Genomic DNA, 15380 nt, shown 5'->3' on the forward strand with positions numbered 1-15380 from the left:
GATTCTAATGGCTTGTGCACCTGCGTGTCTATCACATCACCATGGACACGTTTCTATCTGTTGGAAGCAAACATTTGATCTTTCTATAACGAAAGCAAACTGAGATCTGGACAACTGTAAGGAATTGATACAGAAAGTATATTTCCTTCCACAAACCATATCAATTATCTGCTGAAAGTGGACAACCCCTTTAAATAGAATAGATGTTGTACTGGATGATACAACTCCCTTAAACACTCAGTTCTTAGTAATAGCTCCTCCCTCTAATGCTCTGCTCCCAGTGATGACCAACCAACAGACTGTCCTGCTCAGTTACCATGGTAATGATGTGTAACTGCCATCACTGCACATTGCTCCAGTAAATTCTCACCCTAACACTGGTGATGCTGAATGTGATACTTTAACTCCTTAACGCTCTGCGCCGTAGCTCTACGGCGCAGAGGTATAAGGAGTGTATGAAGAGGGCTCACGGGCTGAGTCCTCTTCATACAAAGGTGGGGGTTTTTGCAAAATGCATAAAACCCCCACCGCTAATAACCGCGGTCGGTGCTTGCACCGATCGCGGCTATTAACCCCCTAAACGCCGCCTGCAAAGTCGCAGGCGGCGTTTAAAAGACGGCGGCGCGTGGGCGCCGCCATCTTTTTTTTGATCGCCACGCCCCCGAACGTCATCGGGGGGTGGCGATCAGTTGCCATGGTAGCCTCGTGTCTTCTCTTGACACGAGGCTATCTGGCAGCTGCATATTCGTTACAATGAGCCAGTGGCTCATTGTAATGAATGTGCTGCAAAAATGCCATATATTGCAATACAGAAGTATTGCAGTATATGGTAGCAGCGATCTGACCATCTAGGGTTAATGTACCCTAGATGGTCTAAAAGATAGTGAAAAAAAAAAGAAAAAAAAAAGTTTAAAAAATAAAAAAAATTAATAAAATATTAAAAGTTCAAATCACCCCCCTTTCCCTAGAACGGATATAAAACATAACAAACAGTAAAAATCACAGACATATTAGGTATCGCCGCGTCCCAAAATGCCCGATCTATCAAAATATAAAAACGGTTACGGCCGGCGGTGACCTCCGAGGCGGGAAATGGCGCCCAAATGTCCGAAATGCGACTTTTACACCTTTTTACATAACATAAAAAATGAAATAAAAAATGATCAAAATGTCGCACAGACCTCAAAACGGTAGCAATGAAAACGTCGCCTCATTTCGCAAAAAATGACCCCTCACACATTTCCGTGCGCCAAAGTATGAAAAAGTTATTAGCGTCAGAAGATGGCAAAAAATTTTTTTTCTTTTTTGTACACATTCGTTTAATTTTTGAAAATGTATTAAAACACAATAAAACCTGTATAAATTTGGTATCACCGCGATCGCACCGAACCAAAGAATAAAGTAGGCGTGTTATTTGGAGCGAAGAGTGAAAGTCGTAAAAACTGAGCCCACAAGAACGTGACGCACGTGCGTTTTTTTTTCAATTTTTCCACATTTGGAATTTTTTTTCAGCTTCGCAGTACACGGCATGTTAAAATAAATAACATTACGGGAAAGTAAAATTTGTTACGCACAAAATAAGCCCTCACACAGGTCTGTACACGGAAAAATGAAAAAGTTATGGATTTTTGAAGTTGGAGAGCGAGAAATGAGGCGAAAAACCCTGCGTCCTTAAGGGGTTAATGATGTACCAGCAGGTGGTATATCTCCATCTAAATCAGTATGACCTGCCATGTACATCGTTATTCATACCTCTCCATGTCAAATCTTTCTCTTCCATCCAACATACAGTCCCATGTAAAGCAACCCACTCATCTGTTTAAAGGTTCTTTCTGGCATTTTACATGGCTACTTTCTTCTATAAACGGAGTCACAGCAGTTGGAAACAGTTTGTGCTGTAGAAAAGTTAAAGGACATCTACCACCAGATTACAACAGATTACTGGTGGTAGAGTGTGCCAATTAGGCTGCTCGTACCGCCTAGGGCAGTGATGGATAACCTTTTAGAGCCTGAGTGCCCAAACACAGCAATTTAAGCAGTAATTTATTTATCCTTGTTCATTGTCAACTTTCAATCCTTCACCCTCCTAAGGACACCAATGCAGTTGAAAGGGGGAGGGCAAATTTGCCTATCATTGTAGGAAGATTCTTTGAGTCCTGTCTGGTGAACTTCATTCTTGGGTGATTGCCTGGGTGCCCATAGAAAGGGCTCTGAGTACCGCCTCTGGCACGCATGCCATAGGTTCGGCACCACTGGCCAAGGGGAAGGGGGAGGGTTTTTTAGGCATTTTTAATGAAAAACTATTAACTTTATAAAACAGCCAGAGGCGCTCAGGCTGACGGCGCCCAAGCATCTTTTGGGTTCCTTTGGCTTTTAATTTATGCATGCCCCCACCAAAAGCCTCCTCCTGCTTCCAGCTCGGGAACGCGGAAAGAGCACACACCCCGCTCTCTCCACGCCCCGGCTCTGTCATCACTGGCCAGATCCAATTACCCAGCCGGGATCAGAAGGAGGCTTGCAGTGGGGGGCAAGCATAAATTAAAAGTCAGGGAAACCAAGGTGCAATCGGGCGCCATCAGCCTAAGCGCCTCTGGTTTTTTTACAAAGTTAATATTTTGTTATTAAAGATGCCAGAAAACATCTAAAAACCAGTCCCCCATTCCCTAGGTGGAAGGAGCAGCCTAATTAGGGCACTTTTCCGGTAGATGTCCTTTTATGTAGCTGAGCTGCAATACCATGTATTACCTGTTCATGGAAAGTGTTTCAAATCTGAGACAACCCCTTTAAATCCACAAATAAGCAAAGTAAAAAAACACACCCACCAAACATGCAGTGCTACATATAAGGCCTGAATCCTTTCAATATAAACCCACATGAATGCATCCCTCTTGTCTCCCCAGCCTCCTAAAATGCAGTTCCATGCAAATATATAATTCCTGTTCCTACAGCCTTCTAACATACAGACCCATGTAAATGTATCCGCCCAAGCCCCCCCCTATTAATATGCAGTCCCATGTAACTACATCCATCCATTGTCCATTGCACCTCAATAAATTACATCACTATTGTCCATTCACCCTGCATATACAGTCCTGTCATGCCTAACGCACCTGTGCATTTTTCTTCATGAAGTGACCAGTCAGGTGGTGTATGCCCAGAACATTTATTTGTTAGGGGGGCCAAAATTTTAAATAACATATCAGCTAATATTTTAATGAACCATTTGAAGATTAATTATGCTTTTTCCTGGAATACCCCTTTAAGAATATGCAGATTAACTGCTACCAGAGCATAGTGCATGGTGGGAGTTGAGATGTTACAGAACTCTAAGCACTTATCTAACAAAAGAATCAAGCTAAATCTCTGTTTCTAAGGGTAACCAGCATTTCAGAAAACAAGCTACTTTATGTGTGGCATCTGAGAAAGAAAAAAAAACACACCAGAAAAACATTTATTTGTATTATTTTCCTAGAACCAAATTGAAAATATGTAAAGATTATTGTGATAGATATAAACACTTTGCTTTAGTATTTTTCCTTTTCTTTTTGTTTTGATTTGGCTTTAGAAAAAATAGCATCTTAAATTTTTGTTATAGAAAGTTGCAAAGACACAAGCTGCTATTGATATTATATGTGTGATTTGATCCCCTAGGGAGCCATCTGCCAATCTGGCCTCAAACACTGACAAATTTGTTTTCTGACACTACTGACTAGAAGCGGAGATTCCTAGGTAAGTGGTATAATGCTCTGTAACTAGTAATGGCATTCCATTTGGCAGTGAATAGAAACTACTGTCAAATGGTAATTTCTAAGAAGTAGAAATGATATTCCATTTACTAAGGATAAGAATAGAATATAATAAGTTGGATAGAACTATCATACTTTACATCACCTATAGGTATAAATAGGGTTAGGGCTTCCTAAATACATACTGAATTAAAATGCTGGATTTATCAGGAGGCCGGAGCTTCCTCGTGTACCTGGTACAACAGGAGTTGCGGGGTTGGGTGGGGGGGATAATGCATTTTGTGCAAGCAACTTCTATTTCAAAGTGAATTTATTTGGCACAATGGAAAGTGGACAAACAGCAAATGAACCACAACTGCATCAAATATATATATATATATATATATATATATATATATATATATATATATATATATATAGTTTATTCATTTGGAAATTATTGGTGCATTCCTTTCTATTGTGCTTGATGTGATGTGTGTATCACTAGGGAATTAGAATATGGTCCAGATATTTCACTGCGATGATTTTCTACCTAATTCAGGGGTTATTTGGTTTACTTTGCGAGCCCATAGTATAAAATTAAATATAACTGTACAATCCCTTTAAGGGTAGATGGGGCTTTATTCAGCCTTGCACAAACTCTATTACATGTTATTCATAATGTGTACTGTGTAGCAACAGCTTATGTATACTGTTATAGTGTATTATACAAAACACAGGGGGGGGGCTACGTATTGATACCACAGCTTTATCATATATATGAGGAAAACAGTCCAACTTATTTACAAAAGTATTTCAAAAACTGAGTGATGTTCCCAGGGCAGTGGGGAAAGACAAGTTCTCAAAATGTGACCAGTTGTTAATAAAGAAAATTAGCACAAAACAATTTGCCTCTAAGATAACAAGTCTATGAAAAACACTATAAAGTTTAAAACAGCTGTATCCACATGGTGTTTTAATGTTACAGTGATTTACAGAGTGACTTTATAGACTAGAAAAGAGTCACCCGTGGAGTAAACTGCTGCCAGGAGAAGACAGCACATTAACAAATAAGCTAAACACAATTACTAGACATTTGTAACAACAGAACAGGGGAAAACAGTGGAAAACTAAGACTGTGCTTTGTCATACGTGTGATGTGTAGTTTTACCTTATCTCCTTTTTCTCCAGGTGGTCCATCCTTTCCCTGTGATCCCTGAATAGAAAAAAAAAATCAATATTAGTGCCATGCATTTTATATTTTTTAATTGGAGAAAATGTATATTCCTTGCCTATAACAAGATTGGAACATTTTTTTACAGCATTTATCTAGATATGATCACTTCACACCCTTATTATGACGGTTTTATGGTAGCCTATTAATTGTCATTTGTGTTGCTTGGAAGATCTATGACTCTTTTGTAACACCAAAATTCTGATGTAAACATGACATTTGATATAGCAAGTTGACATTATTCATCTTGTCAATACTTGTACAGTACATTTACATGACATGGTTATCCAAGTTTTAAAAGATTCGCTGTCAATGTCTATCAAAGCATATGGTTCACTTAAACTCTGCAGTAAGTCATCCCTTAGGTGACCGTCGTTTAAAAAAAAAATGTATGCATAAAATTACATCTGGGTGTTTCCATTCCTCTCAAATGGGTGTCCCCACTACTGTCAGCTTATATCGGAGCAATAGTAGAGTAACTTCACAACACAGAGATGCTTCAGGATTACCATTTCAAGATAAATTCAGACAATTACTAAAACTCCTTTTACCATAGTGAAATACCCTTTGTAAAGTTAGGGTATCAATACAGGCAGTCCTCAGGTTATGTACAAGATAGGTTCTTTAGGTTTGTACTTAAGTTGAATTTGTGTCAGGTTCGTTCTCCGACCTCCGGCGCGTATCCGCACAAACTCCATCTCTAGTCCGCTACCAGCGGTCTCTGGCGTGCGCCCTGGGCAGCGGCTGCTAAGATCTTGCGCTGTCTAGGAGTTGTGTTCGGAACTGCTGGGACTTGTAGTACCTCTGCATGGTGCCTGCTATTGTGCTTGGTTATTCTGCACCAAGAGGGGTTACCACAAGTCCCATCAGTTCCGAACACAACTCCTAGACAGCGCGAGATCTTAGTAGCCACTGCGGAGAACGCTGCTAGCACCACCTGAAGAACCAGAAGCCCCAGCATTCTCCCTAGCGAACCTGACAGTACCCCCCTGTGGAGAACGCTGCTAGCACCACCAGAAGAACCATTAGTCCCAGCATTCTCCCTAGTGAACCTGACAATTTGTTTGTATATTGGAACTGGTATATTTGATAATTTTAGCTCCAGGCAAAAAAAAAGATGTTTGGTCTCTGTGACAGTTGGATTCTTAAAATCTTTTGCTGTTATGGGAACAAGAGCTCACAGTCGGCAAAGAGGTCTATCTTTAACTAGGGGTCATCTGTAAGCCGGGTGTCTTTAAGTCAGGGATCAACTGTATTCCATTGGTGGCACTCCGACTCTCACATGTTTGAATCAATCTTTATGCTTGCAGAAGATCGTCTTACATTGGTCAGTATCTAAAAGAAAGAATCTATTTCTGCAAATCTGTGTTTTTGTAATTCAAAACAAAATTATGGATTTTGGACTGGTCCTATCCCTATAGAACTTAATTTGAGGTCAAAGTGCATGTGGAGGAAAAGGTCTCCATCTGCTGTTGTGATTAGATTTCATAATATGGAGGTCAATGGATGACATATCTGAAAACTGATGCAAACTGTTTTGGTTTTAATCATTTTGGAACAGTTTCAGAGCAAATATGTGTGCCTGGCTTAATCTCAGTTGCAATCTAGAAGTATTTTTCATCAAATAACATTTTCAGTTAGCAACAAACACAATGCAGAATACACAATACTTGCATCTTGCATTTCTCTGCACTATGTTTAGCTTTAATAAATAGGTCATCAATATCACATGAAACCACTTAAAGTAAAAAGAATTCAGCTTTGCAATATAAATTTGAGCTATAGTTAAACTATTCACAGTTAGATTTGGAACTGTATTCCTGGCAGGTCTGGTATAAATAATTTGAGGAATGATAATTTTGAAGCTCTTTTGAGTAAATGTGCAAAGCCATTTATAACAGTTGTTCTAAATTTACAAGCACCAACTCAATGAAACATACCTGGAAGTCTGCAATCTACTGTACATGATCATTTTCATAACAGTCATTTGTATAATCATTTCCATTTATAGCAGGCCATTAATTGGCAGAAGTTTAGTGACGGGTCTAAAAATTGTTCTTTATAACTTAAGGCTTAAAAAAATTCTCAATTAATCACTTTCACAGTTCTTTGCGCATAAATAGTAAACATGTAACTAAAAGAAAACTTGTGTTGGTGTCCAACAAATGAGAAAAAAGAGACTTGTCAAAGATATCTGCTTCTCTGTGCTTGGTTTTAGTGGGAAATATTAAATACATCTTCCAAGATGTCATAAGGAAAACTGACGAGAAGTAAAGACAAAACAGTGCTAACTACACTTGGGAATTTGTTCTTTACGGAATAAATACACTGATTTAGCTTTTTTCCTGCATCATGTCATAAGGTTTTCCGAAAAAGCCATGCTTGATGATAAAGGGGCTGTCTTTCAAAGTATCCAAGAGGCAATGTTTTCCTTATCCTATCCTGGAAAACATATTTGCATATTTACCAGAATCCCCGAGTGGAGCAGGTCAGGAAAGACGCCGCAGGTGTATTGCCTGTCAAGAGGTCTCTGGCTAACCATATACAGGTTTCTGGCTAACCATATACATGTTTCTGGCTGGCTAGCCATATTAGGTAATACATTTTGTACACTGTATGTAGGCATTCTATTCTCATTGTTATTAAATTGCTTTAACAGCAGCCTGTAGATATTCACAAATGTATCCTCACCTATTTAGGCCATTATACGTTAATGTCCCCACACTAAGGCTATATTCACACTGCCGTTGCCCGCCCGTACCGTACCGTAGCGGGCAACGGCAGTGTACGGGGAGAGCAGGAGGAGGTGAGCGCAGCTCACCCCCGCCCCTCTCCATAGGAATTAATGGCGCATGGCGCCGTACTACGGAGAAAGATAGGACAGGTCCTATCTTTTTCCGGGTACGGAGCAGTACAGTGCCGCACGTGTGCTGCACTGTACCGCTCCCGTAGGGCGCCGTGCGCCCATTGACGTCTATGGAGGACGTATATCGGACGTATATACGTCCTCCATACGTCAGTGTGAATGTAGCCTAATGCCTCCATATTGCCTATTGTACTCTATGTATCATTACAATTTTCCTTGCCAAACCAGTGGGATGAAGGTTGTTTGCATAAAACCATAGTCCTCCATTTTTGTGTGTTTTTAAATTGTGTTTTTATGAATAAAAATATACCGTTTCTTATATTAAGCCAATCTACTTGAGACATTTTTGCCTTTTGGTGTTTTGTGGTGGAATTTTTGTGGTGTGTTGTTTGGAGTAGATTGGGGCAGTCTGAAAAGTAGCACGAAAACCCACAGAGAACATAGCTTTAAAAAACAAGACATATCAAAAAAAGGTAAATCAGACTCCTCACTGGCTCGTTTGGTGTGGTCAGTTTTAAAAGGTGCATTACTCTTAAACTTATGAGACAAATTGAACAACAGCAGTACAACATTTCAGATTAAACAGAAAAGTAAAATGCTTAAAAGTGACTTAAAAAGGTAACCTTGATGATACATCAGCCCCTACTTATTTTTTAAATTCAATTTTGTTTTTGACTTTGTCCTGTGTATGATTATGGAGGAAGTAATATTCTCTGTCAAAAGTCGTTCAGAGATAAGTTTTACAATAGCATGGAGCTTGTAGTATGGATATGACATCTTGGAAATGTTGTGTACATGTAAAGGCAGTCCCCGGGTTACATACAAGTTTGTATGTAAGTGGGAACTGTATACTTTATTATTGTAACCCCAGTCAAAATTTTTTTGGTCTCTGTGACAATTAGATTTAAAAAATGTTGGATTCTCATAAGAACAAGGATTAACAATAAAGCTTCATTGCAGCCTCCACTGATAAATATTAAAGCTGTTTATTATAGCATAGGACTAGTGCAGTAAATTACCAAAATCCAGAGGTCTGTTTGTAACTAGGGGTCATATGTAAGTCAGGTGTTCTTAAGTAGGGGACCACCTGTACTTGTATTTGAGTTCTTTCTGTAAGGGGAGGGAATAGGTGACCAATCACCATACCTCACAGTCTATCGTGGATTCTGTGTCATCATTGGGACCTTATTTAACAAAATTCTTATCACCCAATGAGAGTTCAGGTTTAAGTTATAAAACTGCCATGTAATATGTAACATTTCATTGCAAGTGGAAATTATAGGTAATAAGATTATTTTTATTTTGACAAATGAAAGCAACATTAAAAAAGGTTGTTGATAATAACAATACACATATAGTTTTTCCAGCTTTCCTTTCCTCTCCCTGCCCAATAACTTAAAGGCAGGTGCTTCGGCACTGTCAGTCATTAGTAATGAGAAGTGTAGGGAGCGATGGGCTTATGGATATAGCAAACTCATCAACTTCCATTGTATTGCTTCTTCATTTTCACCTATACTTCTCATTTGTTCCAGCCAATTAGGTCAAACTATGTTATATTAATTCTCTACTCATATATAACTCAGGGCCCAAGGATCTTAATTGCTGCTTAAGAGTGAGGATATAGGGAATGATGTGACAGATGAACAGAGGCAAGAATTATATCTCACAAGGAACTTCTTCATACCAATAAATCTGCGGAAGTCAATAAGACTATACAGGTCCATTAACTTCTATGGAGCTAACCAGCTAATCTACATGAAAAAGACAACCACATTCAATGCATTGGTAACAGAATTGGTTTTCAATTAATCACTTATCCCTACCAGTCACTAATAAGACCATAAAAGCAACAACATGACATTGTAAGAAAATGGCAATCCACAATTATGTTTGTGTATTTAGTCATTTCTTTCTGTATTTTTAGGCTTTAGAAAAATGAAGCATCTGTGCGTGACTATATCTATACACTAAGGGTGAACTCCATCTGTGCCACCTGAAATATGCAGCTATGACAGGGATCATTTAACTCTGCAAGGTGCCTTTGCCTGTCCATGCATTCAAGGGCTAAATCACAGCTACCAATCTGCCAAAGCCTAAATAGTGCACGCATGATCTATAGTGCAGACAGGAGACTTTCTGTTAAAGGACTCATACATTTTTGGTTGGTTGGAAAGGAGGTCAGGGAACAGACAACCGATAAACTGTATAAAATATATCCATGTAGATGGTGTCTATGAAATGCCCTAGGCAAATAAATAGCAGGCTGGCATTGAACTATGTGTCTGTAAATATAATACTTTGATGATTTATCATCGCTAGCTTTTCTTCATACTGCCAGTAAGTGTTCTAGTCATATTAAATAGTCAAATAAAGTATCTAAGTATGGATACCTTATTAGTAAAGTTATGAGGTCATGTGTATATTATAAAGGGTTTAGAACAATTTAGAAGCTAACATTAGTGATGCCACTGTGAAAGGAGAAAGAATGACGACTAACAATTGTTTCATATAATATTTAATATAAAAGCAATATATTTTAACTCAAGGATCTGTTACTAACATCCTAACTTGTATTTCTGGAGTTATATTTAAGCAGTTGGCACTACTTACACATTGCCAGACTGCAGTTGTATGGAGCTAGGGGGTATGCAATACATAGGAAAAATGGTATTTATGGGATGGTCATAAAAACTACCGTATTTTTCGGATGATAAGGCGCATCGGAATATAAGGCGCATTATGAATAAAGGCCAGCTATGACGTCTAGGTGCATATATAAGGCGCACCGTACTATAAGGTGCAGGTTCCTGTCCGCGGACCGTATTCGGCACCATCCTCCCAAAGCAGCAGCAAGGACACAGAAAGCAGAGGTGCAACAAGGAAGATGGTTAGAAGGGTGTCCGTGCACGCGGCAGAAGTTGGTTCGCGCTATGGTGCCTGTTGTTCGTGCCCCGCATGGTCTGCAGTTCCCGCTTGAGATCTTCTGTGAAGGGTCTCCGGTAGCGGGGACCTATGTAAGTAGGGTCCACTGCCCTCCTCCGCCTTGCCTCCTCCAGTCACTGCCGAGTTCCCCTCTGGTACTGCCGGCCATGCAGGGCTGCAGCCGTGGCTCTGGGGCACGATGTTGTTATCGCGGTGCCAGGGCACTGATGTGGGGTATTGTGCCCTTGTGCAGGGTGTTGGCAGGATATTGCTGGCGTGGCCCGGAGCTTGTTTCATATATAAGGCACACCGGACTATAAGGGGTGCTTTGGATTTCTAAGAAAATCTTAGGTTTTTATGTGTGCCTTATAGTCCCAAAAATACGGTAGTCTATTGTGATATATAGTAAGACAACACCTATATACTGATATTATACAGGGAATTCCAGATTTAACATACCGATTGTTGTTTTAGGTAGGGGATGGGTGCCAAGCACATCAACTGGGGTGCTCTAAGATGGTCTGCTATATGGGGCTATAGACTATTTGAAAATCAAAGATACATGCATTTCCCATGTTACGTACAAGATAGGTTCTGTAGGTTTGTTCTTAAGTTGAATTTGGATGTAAGTTGGAACTGTATAGTTTATAATTGTAACTCCAGACAAATTTTTTTGGTCTCTGTGACAATTGAATTTTTAAAATGTTGGATTGTCATAAGAACCAGGATTAATAATAATTCTTAATTGCAGATACCTTCAATAACTGTTATAGCTGTTTATTGTAGCCTAGGGCTAAATTATAGCAAATTACCAATTACCAGAGGTCCGTTTGTAACTAGGGGTCGTCTGTATGTCGGGTGTTCTTAAGTAGGGGACCGCCTGTATAGGCTTCAGGTCAGGTGATGGTTGGGTAAGAGTAAGTGAGCCCTGATACAAATCTCGTCTTAAGAGGTTTTATACCTAGCTAATGTTTTATACCTACCCAAGAAGACTCATGGCTCTACTAGCTCAAAAAGTGTGTCTACTCAATACTGGGCAAAGGGTCTAAATACTTATGACCATGTGATATTTAAGTTTTTCTTGTTTTATAAATTAACAAAAATATCTAGATTTCAGTTTTTTTCTGTCCATATGGGTGCATAGTTTAAATTAAACCATGAGTGGTTTTACTCAGCTGCCACTCATTTACATTTGTTTTTTTATGTCAAAAAGGCGTACAGAGTGTACAGTAAGGCTACAGTCACACGAACATATGGGAGACGTATATACGGCGTATATAGTCCCCCCTACATATCTATGGGCTCTCGACCCTGTATGGGAGCGGTGCTGCACACATGCGGCACCGTACCGCTCCGTAGCCCATAGAAAGATAGGACATGTCCTATCTTTCTATGTAATACAGCGCCGTGCACTGTATATTCCTATGGAGAGGGGCAGGGGTGAGCTGTGCTCATCACCTGCTCCTCTCTCCGCAGCGCCGATGTATGCCCTCTGTACGGTGGGCATACATCATGTGGCTGTAACTACTGACTTTAATGCTATGCAAAAACTCAACATAAATGTCTACAGTACATTACAGGTTAAAATGGAACGTTAGATAGAAAAATACCTCTCATTTGTCTGAATTCGGTGCATGAATTCAAACACTGGCTCCAAAATACAGTTTTTAATTACAGCAATTTAGCATCCATTTTTATCTTTCTCTCTTTTTAGAAAGTGACAATAAGAATCTTTTATTCGTAGTAAATTTTTGTGTACCTTCAAAATCTAGTTACTTCAGAAAGGCTCACCATGTAGCCACTTTGCAATTGCTCGCTTTTCATTGTTCACACATGAGCAACCTTTTTAAAGGCTCAAAAGATACATCCCCAATTATTCTTTGCAAATTCTGCATCTTATTTGATTTAGCTCATTTTGTTACAGGTCTCTAAATTATGTCTCTCTTTTAACAAGTCTCCAAATCATCACACATCCATGATGACAATGACCTATGCTTTGTACCAATCAATCAAGCGCGGTAACTCATAATCACTACTGCATTATTTAAAAGACTAGACCACAAAATGATAATTCTATATAAATGTGCACATTGCACTGACTCATTCTACATGCAGTAAATCAAAATGATGTTATAAAAAATACATCTATCTAGTCTCTGCAGTGACGAGAAAGAGTTAATGAGTACTCTTAAAATGCAGAAATAGATATATAATTTATAGACATGGCTTAAATTCATCACAAAAATGTACAAAGTATCAAGTTTAAATGTTGGATGAGGCAATACTAAAACATAAAGCAATCATCACTATTTGCTGATATGTTCTGCAGGCTGTAATGCCAAGCTGTGACAGGGAGCATGAATTCTAATGATTTTTTTGAGTTAAAAGAGAAACTCATCCAGGCTGGTCATATTTTCCCTGTCTCCTTCCTGTCCACACTTTAGTTTTGCCAACAATTACAGCAACCATTAAAGCGAATGTCTAGCCAGGAGCTGAAAAACAAGCTGTTTATTATACTCAGGTCTTTGCCTTTTTGTTGCTTTTTAGCTCATCTCTATATGGGAAGAGCTGTGATGAGTGACACCAGTTTTACTAAAGTACCTATAGAGGGTCTTATGTTGTCCTAGACACACCTCCTGTCTCTTTTCTTTCTCTCGTTTCTCCTCTAATTCACTGTTTTGAATTTGTCAGTAAATGGAGAACTGTTATCTATTATAAGAGAGAACAAATGATAATAAAATACAGACTACGACTGACAGCACATGTCCATGGTCGGTTTGTGAAAAATGGACCAGGTACAGATTTTATTGATTGTTCACAGTGCAGAGACAGGACCTTATACATAATTTTAATGTGTAATATACCATAAGGAGACCCTAATTACACACAAAAGAACAGCACTGTACTGTAAACATGATTAAATTTCAGTACTGCTGCTCCACAGGGAAGAAGGGATTCCTTGCATCATATATCTTTATGATTCATGGAGTTTCATCTTCTGCATTGTGGTTTATCCGTCAAACCCTGCTGGTGCGCAGTTTTTTTATGGACCGACCATGGTCGTGTGTAGAGAGCCTAATAAGCTACCAATGAGTCTAAAATTAACATGGAAAAATTAACAAAGTCACATAAAGCTGAAAAGGGAGTATATGGAAGATTACTCTAAAGTTATCATTTGAGCGCAGGATACGATAAATCTTTCCCATAATATTGAGTGGACCTGGTCAAGGGCAAACTGTTTAAATGCTGCTGGGATTTAAATTTGTGTGGCTGTGATTGTTAGTGCATGCCAGCGGTGCAGGGTGCCGCCACTTTGGAGAGGATCGTTGCTCCCCAATGACATGTGCATGCCTGCAGTAATTTACATGTTTTTGGTAACTTTGTCATTTAAATAGTAAACACCCGCAATCGGTGCCAGCAGTGATCACAGATGATACCGGTGGAGGTTCATGGCCAGGTTCGGTACTCAGATCTGAACAGATTTTCAAAATTGGGGTTTGGCTATCACTATAGACAATTTCAAGATTTTGAAATCCTCAGCATGCCAAAACAGATTGTTTTGGTCTTCATGGATAGGGTGTTGAGAACTATTTTCACAATTTACTCTATAAATCCTTTGATTTTCGGAATGATTTTCGGAATGATGATATGGTAATTCAACCATATCTGAACATACAGAACAGCATTCAAAACAAGACACATGTACAATAATAATGGAAAAATATGAATCCTGTAGTTTTGGTTGAATATTGCTGAATGAGTGTTAGCTACATCTATAGGTTTGTGTTATCAAATCAAACAAATCTGAAAATAATCCAACATACTCAGATACTTAATTTAAAATGCAGGAACAGTCACCACTCTTCATGTGTATTAGAGCTAAGCAATTGGAGGCTGTACTGAGACACATGGGGTCTCCAGAGAGCAACTCAGAGGTTGTAAGAGCTACGCGACCATGAAACACATAAAGGAAGGTAATGTCTGGATAGGATGCTCTCATAATATCATCCAGGCAGCTAAAAGAGAAGTTGACACTGCAAAACCTCCAATGTGACCTGAATATCCATTCCATTACTGAAGGGACCTGGCCTGGTAACAGGCAAGTAAAAAAGAGATTTGCTAATAGAAGATGTAAAATCATCATCATCATCATAAGTTTTTTCATCTAAGTTACTCTGAAACCAACAGGTCATGGCATATCTCCTTTGATATTAGGTATGATAGATATAACAGCAGTGCCTTCTGAATTAAGTCATATTTCCTTTCAAAGATACTGTGGGTAAACCTTGTATGAGTATTTCTGGGACTGATACTGGAGTGATAATGCTGCATGGAAAGTTGTGAAGGGTTAAAGAAGACAACAGTTTACATTGATAGAAAGTTTAATTTGTGCTCTGCTTTAGGCAATTAATGTTAGTATTTCCTCCATGTCACCTTCTTGCTAAAATTTGTTCTCTCCAAACACATTTTTTTGGAACTTTACTTTGAGAACAATGACACAATGTCAGCCAGTAATTGCAAAGTAAACAGGAAAAAAACGTGCACCTTGACATCTATGTCATTTATAACTGATATTTTTATTTCATTGTACACAGCTAGTCAAAAAGAAAGCTTTCAAGCGCAGACACTGCGT

At 39.0% G+C, this 15380-nt stretch overlaps 1 protein-coding gene across 4 annotated transcripts in view; it reads right to left on the bottom strand.

Annotated features, from left to right (window-relative positions):
* The window catches only part of COL19A1 (collagen type XIX alpha 1 chain), a 553058-nt gene that overhangs the window by 206379 nt on the left and 331299 nt on the right, over positions 1-15380 (bottom strand). For all 4 annotated transcript variants that reach the window (XM_072142184.1, XM_072142183.1, XM_072142182.1 and 1 more), the window contains one exon: positions 4897-4941. In XM_072142184.1, coding sequence (XP_071998285.1) covers positions 4897-4941 — 45 coding nt within the window. The remainder of the gene's footprint in view (positions 1-4896; positions 4942-15380) is intronic.

This window comes from Engystomops pustulosus, chromosome 3, assembly GCF_040894005.1.
Source record: "Engystomops pustulosus chromosome 3, aEngPut4.maternal, whole genome shotgun sequence".
Taxonomy (NCBI): domain Eukaryota; kingdom Metazoa; phylum Chordata; class Amphibia; order Anura; family Leptodactylidae; genus Engystomops; species Engystomops pustulosus.